We start from the raw sequence: 19,699 nt of genomic DNA, 5'->3' as shown, positions 1-19,699 counted from the left end.
CACAAAATATTCCCCCAATTTATGTTGGGTCTCACCAGTGTAGAGGAGGCCGCAATGAGAGCTCTGGATACTGTAGTCAGCCCATCAGATTCACAAGTGAACCTGGAAGGACTGTTTGTGTTTCTGAATGAAGGCGAGGGAGGAGGTAAATGGGCAGGTGTAGCATTTATGTTACTTACATGAATATTTGCGTGGAGGAAATTAGTGGGGAGGGTCAAATGGGCAAAGGAACCGAGGAGTAAACGATCCCTGTGGAGAGTGGGGTGAGGTAAAGATGTGTTTGGTGGTAGGATTCCATTGAAGATGGTGGAGATTGTAGAAAATAATGTGTTGAACCTGAGGCTCATAGGATGGTAGATGAGGACACGAGGAACTCTATAATTGTTAAAGCAGCGGGAAGATGGGGTGAGCGCGGCTGTCCAGAAAATGGAAGAGATGTGGGTGAGGGCAGCAATAATGGTGGAGGAAGAGAAACTATCAGTAGACAGTTTGGCTCTAGAGATGGAGACAGAGATTGAGAAAGAGGAGAGTGTTGGAAATGGACCAAGTGAAATTAAGGGTAGCTTGCAAGTTGGAGGCAAAGTTGATGAAATTCATGAGCTCAGCAAGGGAGTATTAAGCAGCACCAATGCAGTTGTCAGTGTTGCACAGAAAGAGTTAGGGAGAATTAGCCTGGAAGGCTTGGTACATAGACTGTTTCATATAGCTAATAAAAAGGCAGCTGTAGCTTGGGCGCATGTAGGTTCCCGTGGCTGCATCTTGAATTTGGAGAAAGTGGGAGGAGCAGGAGAAATTGTTGAGGGCGAGATCAGTTCCACAGGACGGAAGAGGGTAGTGGCGGAGGAGAACTGGTTAGGTCTGTTGTCAAGAAAGAAGTGGAGAGCTTTAAGGTCCTCTTGGTGAATGCATGTTATTTCTAAAAGTCTAATGATGCATAAATAGGGACCATTCTTTAGTGTTATATCTTTCTACCTTTTTTGTAATCCATTGTACAAAATGGTTAGTATTAATCATTCACCTTGAAAGGTGTAAGTGATTTGGGTGAAAGATTTGTATGTAATATGTATATAGTGTACGGAAGATTTATTGTAATCTACATCAACAGCTGTTGATTGTTCTAATGAAGTAAATTTGCCTTAAATATTGTTTGGAATTGGACTATGTTATTCATTTAATGCACGTATCAATCAAGTAACTCAATCAAAAAATACTGAATTATTTTTCCATTTAAAAACAACTGTCATCTACAGATGGTATTTGAATAACTGATACTGAGTCTGCTTTTGCAGTATGCTTGTATGTGATTATAAATTTCAGATGTTAGGTTTAAACAGTACTTTAAGTAAAGCTAACTGCATCTGTTATGAATAGAGGAGATATTTCCAGCATTATTTTATAACTAATTGAACTGCTGCACAGATATAGACATGCATGTAAATCCTCTAATACCTCTACTTGCTGCACTGCCTTAACCCATGGAAATCATGTTGTGAACTTGGTCTGCAGATTTCCGGTTTATTATTTTCAGTATGTCAAATGGTATGCATAGTATTTGCCCCATAAACTGTCTTTAGTTTGATATAATAGAGGCAGAGATTAAAATAAAATGCATTGTGTTTATACCTGTATTTTCCCTGTTCTTATAGAAACGCCTTTTGAAGGAAAGGCAAAAATTGCTAGAAAAAATAGAAGAGAAGCAAAAAGAGCTTGCAGAAACAGAACCAAAATTCAGTGCTGTTAAAGAAAAAGAAGAAAATGGTATAGCAAGGTTTGTGGAAAATGGTTTGAAATACCGGCTTTCCCTGGTAAAGAACATGTTCTGTTTTTGCCGACACCCATGTTAAATTTGTTTGTAAGTCAGAAGTCACAAAATTTACTCTGTGGTAACATAGTAACTATGGTAACTTCCATTGTATTGCAGTGAATGGCAGCAAAGCACGTAAAACTGAATAGAACAATAAGAAAGAACAATTAATAAAAGATGGGAGAAAGGGGAACTTGTATGCAGGGTTGTCCATAAGTCAAGCATTTGTAACCTAGGGACAGCTGTAAGCACTATCAGAAACAATGATCTTGGTGGAGTTTAGTACAGAGCCGACCTTTGCATGTTTTTTTACTTCAAGGGCGGTAGATGGGTATTGATGTTTTATTTGTTGTTGGGAATGCTTAACTTAGCCCTTTCCTTGGCCATATTGTATTTTCCAGCAGGGGTCACTGCTCAGCAATCAGGGTGGATTTGGATGCTTACAGTGCATTGCAGTGTTTTGGTTTCCAAATGGTTGCAATTTTTTAATAGACTATTGATATCCACTTACCTTTTTAAATAAATGCGTTAGTAATCCTCATGCAATTTTGATATATTTCATAGTTTATGGATTAATTTCATCTCCACGCCCCAGAAGTTTTCACAGTAAAAGGACCAAAATAAGGATCTATGGAATTTTCAGGCCTAGTATCATGGTAATATGGAAATGACCATTTTCTAGCTTTTAGCTCTTCCCGCAATTTATTGCAAGCAAATGAAGGTCTTTGTTTTGACTTGTTTTTCTTAAGGCCGAGGGTTGATAAGTGGAATCTCCTGATATATAGTGGTGCTAGAAAGTTTGTGAACTCTGTAGAATTTTCTCTATTTTTGCACAAGTATGACCTAAAATGTGATCAGATTTTCATGCAAGTCCTAAAACTAGAACCCAATTAAATAAATAAGACAAAAAGCATTATATTTGTTTTACACTCGCTGTTTTCTACCAATCAACCAGTGCTCCAACCCTGCTAGTGACTTTCCTGTATCACCATGAGCTCTTAACTTGGTAAACAACCTCATGTGTAGCACCTCGTCAAAGGTCTGAAAGTCCAAATATACAACCTTCACTGCATTCCCTTTATCCATCTTACTTGTAATCTCCTCAAAGACTTCCAACAGGTTTGTCAAGCAAGATTTTCCCTTAAAAAAATCATGTGGTATGCCATAACTTCATTTTTTAAGAATTGACTCCAACATCTTCCCAACCACTGAGGTCAGGCTAACTGGTCTCTAATTTCCTTTCTGCTGTTTTTTTCCTTTCTTAGAGTGGAGTAACATTTGCAATTTTCCAGTCCTCTGGCACCATGCCCAAGTCGAGCAGTTTTTGAAAAGTCATTATTAATGCCTCCACAAGCTCTACTGCTACCTCTTTCAGAACCCAAGGTGCAGTTCATCTGGTGTGGGTGACTTGTGTACCTGTAGGTCTTAGAGCACCTTCTCCCTTGTAATAGTAACTGCACTCACTTCTCTTCCTTCACTCCCTTCAACATCTGGCACACTGCTGTTGTATTCCACAGTGAAGACTGATGCAAAATACTCGCTTAGTTCATTTGCCATCTCCTTGTCCCCCGTTGTTATTTATATGGCCTCATTTTCTAGTGGTCCTATATCTACTCTTTTATTTTCATACTTGTAAAAGCTTTTATTATCCACTTTGATATTATTTGCTAGCTTGCTTTCATGTTTCATCTTTTCCTAATGATTCTTTTACTTGCTTTCTGGAGGTTTTTAAAGCTTCCCAATCTTCTGTCATCCTGCTAATTTTTGCTTTGTTGTAAGCCCTCTCTTTTGTTTTTACATTTGCTTTGACTTCCCTTGTCAGCCACTGTTGTACTATTTTCCCATTGAGTATTTCTTTGTTTTTGGAATACATCTGGATTGGGGAGCATGCCTTATGAGAATAGGTTGAGTGAACTGGGCCTTTTCTCCTTGGAGCGACGGAGGATGAGAGGTGACCTGATAGAGGTGTACAAGATAATGAGAGGCATTGATCGTGTGGATAGTCAGAGGTTTTTTCCCCAGGGCTGAAATGGCTAGCACGAGAGGGCATAGTTTTAAGGTGCTTGGAAGCAGGTACAGAGGAGATGTCAGGGGTAAGTTTTTTACGTAGAGAGTGGTGAGTGCGTGGAATGGGCTGCCGCTGGTGGAGGCAGGAATGATAGGGTCTTTCAAGAGACTCCTGGATGGATACATGGAGCTCAGAAAAATAGAGGGCTATGGTAAGCCTAGGTAGTTATAAGGTAAGGACATGTTCGGCACAGCTTTGTGGGCTTGTATTGTGCTGTAGGTTTTCTATCTATCCTGCACCTTCCTCATTTTTCCCAGAACTCAGCCATTGCTGCTCTGCTGTCATCCCTGCCAGCATCTCCTTCCAGTTTACTTTGGCCAACTCCTCCCTCGTACCACTGTAATTTCCTTTACTCCACTGAAATACTGCTACATCAGACTTTTAATTTCTCCCTATCAAATTTCAAGTTGAACTCAATCATATTGTGATCACTGCCTCCTATGGGTTCTTTTATCTTAAACTCCCTAATCGCCTCCAGTTTATTACATAACACCCAATCCAATATAGCTGATCCCCTAGTAGGCTCAACAACAAACTGCTGTAAAAAGCCATCTCGTAGGCATTCAACAAATTCACTTTCTTGAGATCCATTACCAACCTGATTTTCCCAATCGACGTGCTTGTTGAAATCTCACATGACTATCATAACATTGACCTTTTGACATGCATTTTCTAATTCTTGTAATCTGTAGTCCACTTCTCAGCTGCTGTTTGGAGGGCTGTATGTAACAGCAGTCAGGGTCCTTTTACTCTTGCAGTTTCTAAACTCAACCCACAAGGATTCAGCATCTTCCAGTCCTGTGTCACATCTTTCTACTGATTTGACGCCAATCTTTACCAGCAGAGCTACGCTACCCACTCTACCTACCTTGCTATCGCTCCGATACAATGTGTAATCTTGGACATTCAGCTCTCAACTACAGCCGCCCTTCAGCCATAATTAAGCAATGGCCACAATATCATACCTGACAATCTGTAGAAGTGCAACAAAATCATCCTCTTTATTTCTTATACTCTGTGCATTAAGATATAACACTTTGAGTACTGTATTTGCTACATGTTTTGATTCTGCATCCTTAATGCACTGATACTTGCCCTGCTGGCTGCAATTTGTCCTATCATCTACCTGCCCTTCCTGACAGTCTGACTGCGCACTATCTTTGCTTTTTTACCATCTGTCCTATCCCGAGTCCCTTCACTACAGTTCCTATCCCCCTGACAAATTAGTCCTCCCCAACAGCTCCAACAAACCTGCCTGTGAGAATATTGGTTCCCCTCAGGTTCAGGTACAACCCGTCCCTTTTCTACAGGTCATACCTCCCTTTGAAGAGATCCCAGTGATCCATGAACTTGAAGCCCTACCAGCTTCTCAGCCACACATTTATCTGCCAGAATATCCCCTTTCTACCCTCACTGGCTCGTGGCACAAGTATTAATCCAGGAATTACTATCTGGGAGGTCCTGCTTCTCAGCTTTCTGCCTAGTTCTCTAAATTTCTCTTGTCAGGACCTCTTTGCTTTTTCTTCCTATGTCATTGGTACCAAAATGGACCAATACATCTGGCTGCTCTCCCTCCACTCCAAACTGCTGTGGACACATTTCGAGACATCCCTTAACCTGACACCACAAGGAATGCAGTGTAATAAGACAAAGTTATACATTAGTGTTTAAATTTGCGTAAAATTCAAGTGAAGCATCTTTTGATTAAGAAGCATTAGACTGTATAATATACAATTCAGGTCATGGCCCCTGTGTGTTTGTCAATTAAATCTTTTATTACTTCTACTTTGTTTGACATTGGTAAGTGGGAAAGAAAAAATATATCATCTGCGTGCCTTGTTTGTTTACGCTTTCTGATCAGTATTGGTGTTTGCACTGAATATTCTGTCTTTCACATTTTGTGCTGGATGCTCATTTTTTTGATAGTAGTTAAGAATCCATTCTCAGCCTTGCTACCTATTGTAATTTCAACATGTAAAATAATTTGAACTTGCACTTCATTTTCTGAGAGGTTTGATCACCGTTTTTTAAGTTAGCTTGATAATGGGATCAGAATAATTTGGCTCACTGCAATTTAAAGAGTTTTGAGCATTTGGTCATTTTCTGTGAAATACATCTTGGAGTTGATTGAAGTGGTCTGCCAACATTAATTCACTAAATCAAATCTATCAATATTTCTCTTTGGAACAGAATTTGAAGGAGAAACAGAAAGAGCTCCTCTAGCAATTTATTGAGGAAATAAATTTAGGAAATCACTTTGAAAGCACCATTTCTTGTGTGTAAAGATCTGATGTGAAATATCGAGAGAGAACTATTAGAAGTCCTGGTAGTCTTTTAGTTTGCATTCAATTTGTTTTGATTTTCTTAGGTTGGCACAAGCTACCCAGGAAAGAACAGACTTGTATGCCAAACAGGGTCGAGGAAGTCAGTTTACATCAAAAGAGGAAAGAGATAAATGGATCAAGAAAGAGCTGAGGTCACTTGATCAAGCTATCAATGATAAAAAACGACAAATTGCTGCAATTACCAAAGACCTAGAGGATACAGAAGCCAATAAAGAGAAAAATTTAGAACAGTACAGTGTAAGTAATTAACATCACTTATGGACTGAGATGTCTTCCATTTTTGCATTGTGGCTTTGGCAATAATTCCTTTTAATTTGAGGAAACTCCCTGAAGAAGACTTGTATTAGTGGCCAGAAGATGAATTTGAATGTGAAAAATGTTTAGAATCATAAACAAAATTAAGCCTTGTCAGCTTTGATCAGTGGTAGCACTTTCAACTAAGTCAGGTTTTGGATGCACACTCCAGTGGAAAAACCTGAGTACATGAAGAAGGCTGGTACTTCAATACTATGCTCTCAGGAGAAATTCTTCAAGACCACATGGTACTCTTTGCATATCTTGCTTTAATTAACATTTGTAAATAAAAAGAATGTTAGTTGTTTCTGACCACACTGTATATTTTTACTGGGTGTGTACATTTTAAACTAGCCCCCTTGGCATGTGGCCTCTGGACAATTAATTCAGTTTAAGTTTTCCCTCTAGGACTAGGTCATTAAATGTTAGCTATTGTTTATCTTAAATGTAGTCCATTGTGCTTTGAAGATGCATTAAAGAAAAGTCCTTGTGGTGTGTGCTGGGGGATTTGCATGTCAAATAACATCCTGACTCCCTCCAAAACAGGGCTAAGTTATCAATGGGCAGATATAGTGATTATAATAAATATCAAAAAAAAATCCACCACTCATTGGCCAGGAATAATTAAGCATTTTAGGATTAAAAACACTGATGGATTGAAGATATTTTCATTATTAGAAACTTGATCAAGATCTGGCTGAAATGAAATCGCGAGTGGAGGAGCTCGACAAGAAATACTACGAAGTAAAAAACAGAAAGGATGAGCTACAAAGTGAGAGGAAGTAAGTTTTTTAAAAAAAGCAATAAATTGTGATGATTTTAAATAATGAATAGTGTTTGGACTGCAAGATCAAGATTACTTACACTTCTCAGAAACATTTAAAGTTGTTACATATAAATATTCCACCCCATTAATTTACTTTAGTTACACATAACTGAAGAAGTCTTGAAGAAGGGTTTTGGTCTGAAGCATCAACTGTTTACTCTTTTCCATAGATGCTGCCTGACCTGCTGAGTTCCATCAGCACTTTGTATGTGTTGCTTTGGATTTCCAGCATCTGCAGATTTTCTTGTGTTTGACATAAACTGAGAGCTTGTTTTGCACCATTATTGGAATGTGGTGTAGTGGCCACGATGAATTACACTGAAGTAAGAAGGTAGAATTAAGTAGCCTGCTGGACCACTTAAAAACTTAACTTTTAAATAAAGAATGTTGAATATGATTTACCTTAAACGTCATTTCAAAAATGGTGGACTTCTTTTCTGAAAGATTATTGGGGAATTGACACAAGAGGTACTGCTGATGCTAGATATCTAGAGCAATACCCACAATGTGCAGGAGGAGTTCTGCAGGCCAGGCAGCATCTGTGGATGGGAATAAACAGTTGATGTTACGGGCTGAGACCCTTCATCAGTACTTGCAGAATTGATGGGTTTTAAAATCTATTAGCTTCATAAATCACCCTTACTTTCATACAAACGCGAGATTCAGCAGATGCCAGAAACCCAGAAGAATAGACAAAAAATGCTGGAGGAACTCAGCAGGTCAGGCAGCATCTAGGGAGACGAATGAACAGTCAACGTTTCAAGGAATCTTGATGAAAGGTATCAGCCTGAAATGTTGACTGTTCATTCCTCTCCATAGATCCTGTCTGATTTGCTGAGTTCCTCCAGTATTTTGTGTTTGCTACTTTAATACAATATTTTTATTTCCTATTCTTGATTAAAATTTGAAAGCTGTGGTGGTGAATTTTGTTCTTGCTTTCTCAGGATTGTCTTTCCAACAACAATACTATGTAATTTATAGAGGTTGAGAAGTGTTTGGACTACGGTCTGAGAATATAGCAAAATATATTTTGGACTGTATCAACATTTTTTACACCAGATGCTTTTTATTCATTAGCTACCTATGGCGGGAAGAAAATGCTGAACAGCAAGCATTGGCAGCAAAACGAGAAGAGTTGGAAAAGAAGCAGCAGCTACTTCGAGGTGCAACAGGAAAAGTAAGTCTCGTTATTAATTTCAGTAAAGCTCTGCTAAAACTAACAGAGCAGAGTTGTAGATTACAGTTTGTACTTGGTAATTGTGTTTTGGATAATACTTCCCTTTAACAGCTAAATTGTGGAATACAAGGTCAATTGCATTTGATTCATGTTGTTTCTATTAACTGTTTGCCTCACGAGTATGAAGTTTACCACAAACTCCATACCTGTAATACTCAGATTTTTATTGGAAGGAAGATGAATAACTTTACTGTTATGTTCGTTATTGAATAGTGCAAATTGTTTTAGGTTTTGTGTTTCAATAATGATGACGTCTCAATCATCGTGATAGAGAAAAGAAAAACGCTGTTCAGCCCAGCTCATCCATATAGACTATATTGTCCAGCAAGCTAGTCTCATCAACTCTGTAAATCATTCCTACCTGTGTGCTCATCTAGATGGCTTTTAAATGTTGCTAATGTGCCCAATTCAACTATTTATTATTTTTTGAGATACAGTGCAGAATAGGCCCTTCGAGCCACGTGCTGTCCAGCAACCCCTGATTTAATCCTAGCCTAGTCACGGGAGATTTTACAATGACCAGTTAACCTACCAACTGCTAGACTTTTGGGCTGTGGGAGGAAACTGGAGCACCCAGAGGAAATCCGTGCTGTTCAGGGATAATGTACAACTCCTTACAGGCAGCGGCTAGAATTGAACCCTGTGTCGCTAGTACTGTGAAACATTGTGCTAACCACTATACTACTGTGATGTTTCTGGCAGTTCTTTCCAAATACACATTATGCTGTTGGATTAGAGTGTAGAATTTGTGTGAAGAAACTGCCCTGATGCCCCTTTTATATCTTGAGTCTATACCCTTTTGTTTATAGCAACCCCTCCCTCGGGGGGAAAAAGACTCTGCTTTCACCCTGTCTATGCCCCTCATGATTTAGTAACCATCTATCAGATCACTTCCTAGGTTCCAGGAAATAAACTCCCAAACTCATTATAACTCTGAGCCCCCAAGTCCAGGTAATATTGTGGTGAATATTTTCTGCATTCTTCACTTAATAATGTAATTCCTGTAACAGGTCAACTGAAGCTGTACCAGTACTCTAAAGTACAGCCTCACCAATGTCTTATATACAATAGAGTGCAAAAGTCTTAGGCACCCTAGATTTTTTAATATAAATTTTGTTTTAGATGTTTATTTTTGTCTTCTGTATTAGTGTGTCAGTAGAAAAGAGAAAATTTTAGTTTTCCAAAAAAAGATACAAAATTTGCTCTGTAATTTATTAAAGAAAGTAATAATAGACCACTTTTGTAGATATATAGCCCAATGCGTGATTAAACAAAGATAACAGGCTGGATGCTAATGAGTAATGACATAATGAGGTGAATAAACTAAACTGATAAACTAAAACAAATGGTTGTAGAAGGAATCAAACTGGGCGAAAGACAACCAAACTAAAATGTGAAGGTGTGGCAAGTGTGACAGTTTAACCTTCAAATCATCAATTCTTATATCATGACAAGAGTGAGCATAGCAACAAGACACAAGGTTGTCATTCTGCATCAGCAAGGTCTCTTCCCAAGCAGAAATTTAGCGACGGACAGGAGGTTCAACATGTATTGTCCAAGCTCTTCTAAGAAAGGTTGAGGATCAGAAATGTGGTTGGCCGATGAAACTGAGTGCAGCAGACAAGAAATACATCAAACTGACGTCCATTCTAAATTTGAAGAAGTCCAGTACTGTCGTCAGCTCTGAACCCAAGTATACCCTTTTAAAGTCTGGAGAAGTCTTGTCGGAAGTGGTCTTCATGGAAGAGTTTTTGCCAGAAACAGTTTCTCCGAAGTGGACTCACCTGCACACAAAAACACAAGTACTGGGGTGCTGAACAATGGCAGCAAGTGCTCTGAACTGACGAGTCAAAATTTGAAGCACAGCAGAGGTTCCCTGCAGGTTTGGGTCTGCATTTTGCAAATGGAGTCAGTGATCTGATCAGAATTAATGGAATCTTCAATGCACAGTACCTTCAGGGAGGCTCCTGATGATGCCAAGAACTATATTCAGCAAAAAGGAGAACAAGGCACTAGGTCCTTTTTCCTTTCAAAGCATTAGATTGTTTTTGAAGAATAAGGAGTTTTGCAACAGGTGGCATGACCTTTACAAGTCCTGATCTCAATATCATTGAGGCTGCCTGGCGAGACTGAAGCAAATGAGAGGCAGCCAAGGTCGGCAGAAGAACTGTGGCCAGTTCTCCAAGATGTTTGGAACAACCAACTGGTCAATTTTCTTATAAAACTGCATGACAAGATAATAAGATAATAGATGCAGTTTTGAAGGCAATGGGGGTCACACCAAATATTGATTTTAGTTTTTTACTGTTTACAGCTCTTTATAGTTTTTTTGATATTTAGAAACTTTTCATTATTTTTGAAAGCACCTTCACTTTACAGGTTTTTTTTTACACATGCTTAAGACTTTTACACTGTATTGTAACTGCAAAATAACTTCAACTCCTGAACTGTGCTCTGTGTGGTGAAGACCAGCATGTCAGATATTGTCTTCACCACCCTATCTATTTCAGAACCTCTTGCAGTGCACTGCACATTTACACTACAAAGTCCCTCTAGTCCATACTACACCCCAGGGCTCTACCATTTACTGTACAAAACCTTCCCTGGTTTGATCTCCCAAGATGTAGTACCACACATTTATCTGGATTGAGAAAGCCCAGTCACAAAAACAAAATAAAAAAGTATGCTTCTTTCATTGTGGCAGCTCATTTACAAGTGGTGTGTGAGAAAATAATCCATGGTGCATTTCCAAAATTTCATGTTTTTTTGCTTGTTTTGCATCTAATCTGTATGCTATTTCTCACGCTATTCATTAAGTGATCCTTTTCCCACTTCCCCACTACATTTGAAAGAAGTTTTGAGTATTTACCCTAATTTTATCCTTTATTTTTCTCTGTTTTATCTTCAAGGGAAGTCCTTTTTTCTATTTGGTGCCTGCTTTTGAATGCATGGCTGGAAACTGAAGTTTGTGATACAACTTCCAGGATTGTCAGAAGCTTAGCTACACGTGTCTAATACTCACTTTGAGCCAAGTTGTATTTTTTAATATCTAACAGGCTGATATTTTGATTTGTACAAAACAATCTTTCTTTCCCTACAGGCAATTTTGAATGGTATTGATAGCATAAACAAAGTATTAGAACACTTTGGTCGTAAAGGCATCAACACACACATCATTAACGGCTATCATGGGATTGTAATGAATAACTTTGAATGTGATCCAGCTTTTTATACCTGTGTGGAAGTTACTGCAGGAAACCGGTAAACAACTTTTATGAAATAAGGATTTTGTTGCAGAATGTAATGTTAGTTGTTCTTCATTTAAAAAGATTATGCTATATGCAGAACTTTGCAGATGATGCAAATCCGAGCAACACACACAAAATGCCGAAGGGTTTCGGCCTGAAATGTTGACTGTACTCTTTTCCTAGATGCTGCCTGGCCTGCCGTTCCTCCAGCATTTTGTGTGTATTGGGGAACTTTGAAATTGCATTATCATTACAATGAAGACTTGTGATGAAGCTCCTTGTGTTTACAGCACCCCTTACTGTTTCAGTGTCAAGTAGCTCTAAACTTTCTCATGTTGTATAGCCTGATGTTTTAGATTTTCTTGTGGTAGAACGGTACCATTTATAAAGCCACGAGGAATAAATCCTGTAGGAAAAGAGCATTTAGTAAGGAGAAGAAAAAATTAATTTGGAAAATGTTATGCTGTTTTTTCTGTCACCACTGTTAATTACTCCTAACGTCATTATGCTAGATAGATATTTTGCTAGAGAACTTTAAGGAATGGACCATAAGAGTCTCAACTATCTTTTATGTTTTCAGTTTGTTTTATCATATTGTGGAGTCTGATGAAGTTAGTACAAAGATTTTGATGGAATTTAATAAACAAAATTTCCCTGGTGAAGTTACTTTTCTTCCCCTAAACAAGCTGGATGTTCGAGATACTGCGTATCCTGAAACAAATGTACGTAAGCAACTCTTTTTTCCTCTGTATTTTATGCTTCCAGCTCTAAAATCTTTTGAATCACTGAAGTAACCAAGTATTTAAATATCTAGTTTCTCCCAGTATCTAATTTTAAAATTAAAGTCTTTTGGCTGTAGTTCATGAAATTTTTATGACAAAAAATTCCATGAATCTATAGGTAATTTTTTGGTGGAAATAGCTTTCCAGATTAGTAATTGTGCAAAAAGTATTTATTCTGGGCTGCCTTTTATGAAATATTAGTCCTCCAGAATTCGATTATTTATAATCTTGTATTCGGTTCAATCAACTTTCAGATCTAATCCTTTTTAGCTGTTTTTGTTTCTATACCTTGTTTATGATACATAATTTTTACTTTCCAGGATGCAATTCCAATGATCAGTAAATTGAGGTACATTCAAAGATTTGATAAAGCATACAAACACGTATTTGGTAAAACGTTAATATGTCGCAGTATGGAAGTTTCCACTCAGTTGGCCAGAGCATTCAACATGGATTGCATTACTCTGGAAGGTATGTATAAATAATAACTTAGCATTAAGGATCTGTTATCAAATTGGATGTTTTCAGATGTAACTTGTATTTGTTAAAATTATGTCATATTTTGATGTGGAAATGATTGCTACAGTATCAATGGTGGTGAATCTGGAATCCTTTGCTATAGATAGCTGTGGAGGTCAAGTCGTCGAGTATATTTATAGCAGAGTTTGATAGGTAAGGCTGCAGAATGATGTAATTCTGCTCCTATACCTTATGGTTTTATCATCTTTTTCCATTTCTTTGTACCATGCTAAATTACTGTATATTTTGAGGTTATTGCACTGGAAAGGTCAACTTCAATCCCAAATTGTTTTAATTTGTAAAGTTGTGCAGTAACTATGGTATAATTTTAATTTCTCATTTCAAGAGTTCTGTTACAATACAGTTATAACCCCTGGGAATACTTAGATGAAGCGTTAAATTCTGGTTTGTTTCTTAGGAGCCATCTGTTCATAATGTAATTCTCAATATGTCACTTAATATGTTGCACTTATGCAACGTTGAAAAACTGCTAATGACTAGAGTATCGTTTCTGGGATGTTTGTTAATGGACTGACATCAATGTGAACATGTTCTTAACTGCCTGTGATCAAAACAGAAAAATCCGGAAAATATTTCATTCAATGCACAGGAAAACAATGGAGCTGGAAGGGGTTAAAGAAAAAGAAAATTATAAATTATAGCAATAACGGTGGGGTGGAGTGAACAAAAGGGAATGTCCATTAAGTGCAGACCTTTTTTTTTATCAACCACAAGAGTTTACATGCATCATTGCTGTCGCAGTTTATGTACTACTGGATGCTAATGCAAAAGCAGCCATGAAAGACCTCAGTGCTGCTATTAGCAAGCTGCAGACATTGCATCCAGACGGAGCCTTTATTGTCGCTGGGGACTTTAATCATTATAACCTACGTACCGTGCTTCCAAGATTTTACCAACGTGTATCATGCACCACAAGGGGAAATAAAACCTTAGATCATGTCTACACAAATGGGCTGACACTTTCAAAGCCACTACCCTCCCCCACCTGGGACAGTCCGATTATCTTTCATTGTGTCTGCTTCCCAAGTATAGCCCCGTCATTAAACGTGTGAAAGCCACATTGAAGGCTATTAAGATCTGACTGGAGGGTGCTGACTCTGTTCTTCAGTACCAATTCCAGCATCAGTGCCACCACAGACTCTTAAGATTAACATTGACTTATATACCAACTCTGTCCTTGAGCACATCAACAAGTGTGTAGATAGAGTGACATCACAAAAACAAATAAAAGTTTTCCCCAATCAGAAACCATGCATGAACAGAGAAGTTTACCTCCTGCTCAAAGCCAGAGATTCAGCCTTCAGGTCTTGAGACCAGGAGGCTTACAGCTCAGCCAGGGCCATCCTGAAAAGGGGAATCTCTTAGGCTGAACACATATACAAATAGAGAATTGAGGAGCATTTCAACTCCTCGGGCCCCTGGCGTGTGTGGCATGCCATACAGGTCATTACAGACTTCAAACCACCTAGTACCGTGCCCCCTTCCAGCTCTGCTTCCCTCCCTGATGAGCTCAATTACTTTTACACTCGCTTTGACTGAGGGAACAAGAGGTCACCGTCAAAGTGGATCTCCCACCTGGTGAACTGCCTCTCTTACTTTCCACCTCCGATGTTTGCGCCACCCTGAGCAGGGTGAATGTATGGAAGGCAGCTGGTCCAGATGGATTACCTGGCTGTGTGCTCAGTCTGTGCAGAGCAATTGGCCGGGGCCTTCACGGATATTTCTAATCTGTCCCTGGCCCAGGCAGTTGTCCTCACAAGCTTCTTTTTCCAATATTTTTATTAATTTATATATAAGAATACAGAGTACAGGAAAAAAATATATGTCAATACATTAAGCTAAATTGCATATAAAGACTCCTTACCCTATATGGTACAAATCAATTAGTTCGTAACATTGAAAAATAATAATTTTTTTATATATAAAAAAACTAACCCACTGCCAAGACTGAAGCTGATTAATAGGAAAAAAAAGAAAAAAAAATTGTTAGTTATCATTTGTGCTTTAGAAGCAAATCAAAGGTTTTGAAAATAATTCAGAAAGGGTCCCCACAATGTTTGAAAGTCTTGATTAGATTCAAAGATTGAACATCGAATCTTCTGTAAATTTAAACATGACATCACATCATGTAACCATTGGGTGTGAATAGGAAGGGCCACATCTTACCATTTAAGCAAAAAGCGTCCTTCTGGCCATAAGAGAGACAAAAGCCAAAATGTGCAAATCAGATGGCTTCAAAATAATATCCTTTCCTCCAACAATACCAAATAAAGCAGTCAAAGGATTAGGCTTGAAATTTACTTTAAAAAGTATGGAAAAGGTTTGAAATACTTCTTTCCAATATTTTCCAAGACTGGGACATGTCCAAAACATATGAATAAGTGAAGCTTCTCCATTATTACATTTATCACAATATGGAGATTTACCTAAATAAAAATGAGACAACTTATCCTTAGTCATATGGGCCCTATGGACCACTTTAAATTGAAGGAGAGAGTGACGGGTACATAACGATGAAGTGTTGACCAATTTAAAAATTTGATTCCAAGTTTCCTCAGAAATTGAAGTCTGTAAATCTTGTTCCCAAAGATTTTTAATTTTACCTAAAGGAACACTTCTCATTCCCGACAGTACATTATAAATATTAGATATCGATCCATTATAAAAAGGTTTCAGATTAAAGGTTACATCTCGTAGATTCTTATCAGGGCTTTTAGGAAATGTACTTATTTGAGACCGTAAAAAATCTCTTATTTGTAGGTACAGGTTTCCCCTGCCATCCGAAGGTAGAACGTTTCTATGAAACGGTTCGTAAGCCGGAATGTTGTAAAGCGAAGAAGCAATTACCATTTATTTATATGGGAAAAATTTGTGAGCGTTCGCAGACCCAAAAATAACCCACCAAATCATGCCAAATGACGCATAAAACCTAAAATAACAGTAACATATAGTAAAAGCAGGAATGATACGATAAACACACAACCTATATAAAGTAGAAATACTTTTCCACAATCACTGCTGCATTGTTGTTCGTAGCGAAAATCTCACGCAAGCGCTCTCGGCAGAAAATCTCACGCAAGCACTGTTGGTAAAAACACTCTCTCCAGTAACCTTTAAGCTATGAAGCTGCCAAATCATACCAAATAACACGTAAAAATACACAGCCGATATAAAGTAGAAATAATGTATGTACAGTGCAGTATCACTTACCAGAATTGGGACAGCGCCGAGCACACTGATGGTTTGTTAGGCTGAGTCGAAGGTTGGGGTGGTGCAGTGGCCCCCACCCTCCGGGCCGTGGACAGATACCGATTCGCGGAGAATGCAGCGGTAGCCGGGACGCATCCAGCACATCTTTAAGAAAAAAGCCGAAATAAACAAGCTAATTAATTAGGTGCCACTCGGCACGTAAATGTCGGCCCAGATCAGAGGCGATTGCTTGTTTATTTCAGCTTTTTTCTTAAAGGTGTACTGTGTGTGTTCGGGCTACTGCTGTACCCCTGCATTCTCCGCGGATCGGTATCTGTCCGAGGCCCGTTTGCTACTGCATTCGGTTTCGATTGTTATCCTTTCCTCTTCCAGTGGCATCAGCTCTTCATCTATCAGTTCTTGGGCTCTTCATCTATCAGTTCTTGGTCATGAAATGCCAAAACCTCTTCAACATCATCTTCGTCAGCTTTCACAAGCCAAACTCACTTTGCCCTTACTTCGTTCACCACGATCGAAATGCCTAATTATGTCTAGTTTTACGCTAAGTGTAACATCCTTACGATACCTTAGAATTCATCTTGCAAACGACTGCTCACAGGCACGTGTTTAAGCAATGCCGGCGAGATTGCAGTTCCGAATCCGTGGGAGAGTGGCTGCACTTTTTTCGTAACAGTGAAAATACCTTCTGTTAGCGAAAACGGTACTAATGTAGGTCTTTCGTAGCAGTGAGGTTTCATAAAGTGAACATTCAAAAAGCGGGGGACAACTGTACATATATTAGGGCATTTAGAGGACAAGGAGAAGGAAATATTGAGGCTCCACTAATGAGGATAATAAGGTGGATAAGTCCCCAGGGCCTGATGCGATTTAGGCAGGATATTGTGGGAGGCAAGAGATGAGATGCTGGGCCCAGGACCAGAATCTTTGTGTGCTCTGTAGACACAGGTGAGGCCCTGGAGGACTGGCAAGTGGCTAATGTTTGTACCTCTATTTAGAAGGGAATAAGGGAAAATCCTGAGAACTTTAGACCGGTGAATCTCAGGTCAGTTATAGGGAAATTGCAGAAGAAAATTCTTTGGGATAGAATATTTGAACATTTGGAAATCTGTGGCCGAATTAGGGAGAAGAAGCATGGCTTTGTGCATGGCAGGTCATGCCTTACCAACTTACCAACTTGACTGAGTTTTTTGACAAGGGGATGAAAGAGATTGATGAGGGTAGGGCTATGGATGTTACATGGGTTTTAGTAAGGCGTTTGACAAATTCCCTCATGGGAGGCTAATCCAGAAGATTAATTTGCATGGGATCTGGCAAATTAGCTATTTGAATTCAGAACTGGCTTGTGCATATTAGACAGAGGATAATAATTGAGGGGACTTACTGGAGCTGGAGATCTCTAATTATTGGAGTTTTGCAGGGGTCTGTGCTGGGACTTCTGTTGTTTGCGATGTACATGACTGATCTGGATGAAAATGTAGATGGGTGGGTTAGCAAGTTTGTGGATTTTACCAAGATTGGTAGAGTTGTGGATAGTGTAGAAGACTGGCGAAGAATACAGATCAATTGCAGATATGGGCAGAGAAATGGCAGATGGAGTGTAACCCAAGATAAATGTGAGGTAACACACATCAAAGTTGCTGGTGAACGCATGTGAGGTGTTGCATCTTGGCAGGGTAAATGTAAGGAGGCAGTACACTGTTTAGGGCAAGGTCCTAAACAGTGTTTCTGAGCAGAGAGATCTTGATTCAGGTTCATAGCTCCTTGAAAGTGGCTACACAGGTCGAGGTTGGTTAAGAAGGCTCATGGAATGCTTGCTTTTATTAATTGAGGCATTGAGTTCAAAAGTCAAGAGGTTATGATGTAACTTTATACAACTCTGGTTAGGCCACATCTGGAATGTACAGGTTTCCCCCGCCATCCGAAGGTAGAGCGTTCCTATGAAACGGTTCGTAAGCCGGAATGTCGTAAAGCGAAGAAGCATTTACCATTTATTTATATGGGAAAATTTTGTGAGCGTTCGCAGACCCAAAAATAACCTACCAAATCATGCCAAATAACACACAAAACCTATAATAACAGTGACATATAGTAAAAGCAGGAATGATATGATAAATACACAGCCTATATAAAGTGGAAATACTTTTCCACAATCATTGCCAGCACTGTTCTCCGTAGCGAAGATCTCACGCAAGCACTCTTGGCAGAAAATCTCACGCAAGCGCTGTTGGCAAAAACACGGTGCAAGCGCTCTCCAGTAACCTTTAAGCTATGAAACTGCCAAATCATACCAAATAATGCAGAAAAATACACAGCCGATATAAAGTAGAAATAATGTACGTACAGTGTAGTTTCACTTACGGGAATTGGGAAGACAGCTTGCCGAGCACACTGATGATGGTGTGTCAGGCTGCTGACCGATACTGATCCGCGAAGCATGCAGGGGTACAGCGGTAGCCGGGAGGCACACAGCACATCTTTAAGAAAAAAGCTGAAATAAACATGCTAATTAATTAGATGCCGCCCAGCACGTAATTGTCGGCCCAGATTAGAGGCGACGCAGTCGGCAATCACCTCTAATCTGGGCCGACATTTACGTGCCGGGCGGCACCTAATTAATTAGCTTGTTTATTTCAGTATTTTCTTAAAGATGTGCTGGTGCCTCCTGGCTACCGCTGCATTCTCTGCGAATCGGTATCTGTCGCGGCCTGGGGGTTGGGGTGGTGGGACACCGAGGTGTCATCTCATCGTCGTCTGTTTCCATTAGGGCAGGCAGGTCATCTTCTTCTATGTCTGCCTACCTCGATGTCGAAGGTCGAGGTTTGTTTGCTGTGGCTGATGTGGAAGGTTTGAAAAACGACATTTTGCTTGACTGCTGAGCCTCGCGCATTTTTCTGTCATACAGTTCTATGTAAGCACTCAAACCATCTTGCAAGTATGCCCTAAATCGATATACCCTTTCAAAATTAAAGTCGAATTTTATCATTGCAGCAAAAATCGCATGTAGTTGCTTCACGTTCAATTCCTGGACGACTTCACTTTCGCTACTGAATTCTGTTTCGATTGTTATCCTTTCCTCTTCCAATTGCATCAGCTCTTCATCTATCAGTTCTTGGTCATGGGATGCTAAAACTTCTTCAACATCATCTTCGTCAATTTCCACAAGCCAAACTCACTTTGTCCTTACTTCGTTCACCATGATCGAAACGCTTAATTATGTCTAGTTTTACACTAAGTGTAACACCCTTACGAGCTCTTTTAGGCTTTTCCAATACCTCAGAACTCATCTTGCAAACGGCTGCTCACAGGCATGTGTTTAAGCAATGCCAACTAGAATGCCATTCCGAA

The 19,699-nt window shown here is 39.2% G+C and overlaps 1 protein-coding gene across 1 annotated transcript in view; it reads left to right on the top strand.

The window, feature by feature from the left end:
* smc3 (structural maintenance of chromosomes 3) overlaps nt 1-19,699 on the top strand; it is a 122,443-nt gene that overhangs the window by 33,080 nt on the left and 69,664 nt on the right. The window contains exons 12-18 of the mRNA XM_072239840.1: nt 1,647-1,768; nt 6,241-6,454; nt 7,190-7,293; nt 8,415-8,514; nt 11,675-11,835; nt 12,403-12,544; nt 12,925-13,075. Of these exons, the coding sequence (XP_072095941.1) occupies nt 1,647-1,768; nt 6,241-6,454; nt 7,190-7,293; nt 8,415-8,514; nt 11,675-11,835; nt 12,403-12,544; nt 12,925-13,075 (994 nt within the window). The remainder of the gene's footprint in view (nt 1-1,646; nt 1,769-6,240; nt 6,455-7,189; nt 7,294-8,414; nt 8,515-11,674; nt 11,836-12,402; nt 12,545-12,924; nt 13,076-19,699) is intronic.

Source organism: Mobula birostris, chromosome 21 (assembly GCF_030028105.1).
Source record: "Mobula birostris isolate sMobBir1 chromosome 21, sMobBir1.hap1, whole genome shotgun sequence".
In the NCBI taxonomy this organism is placed as follows: domain Eukaryota; kingdom Metazoa; phylum Chordata; class Chondrichthyes; order Myliobatiformes; family Myliobatidae; genus Mobula; species Mobula birostris.
This window is presented reverse-complemented; position numbering and strand designations above follow the sequence as displayed.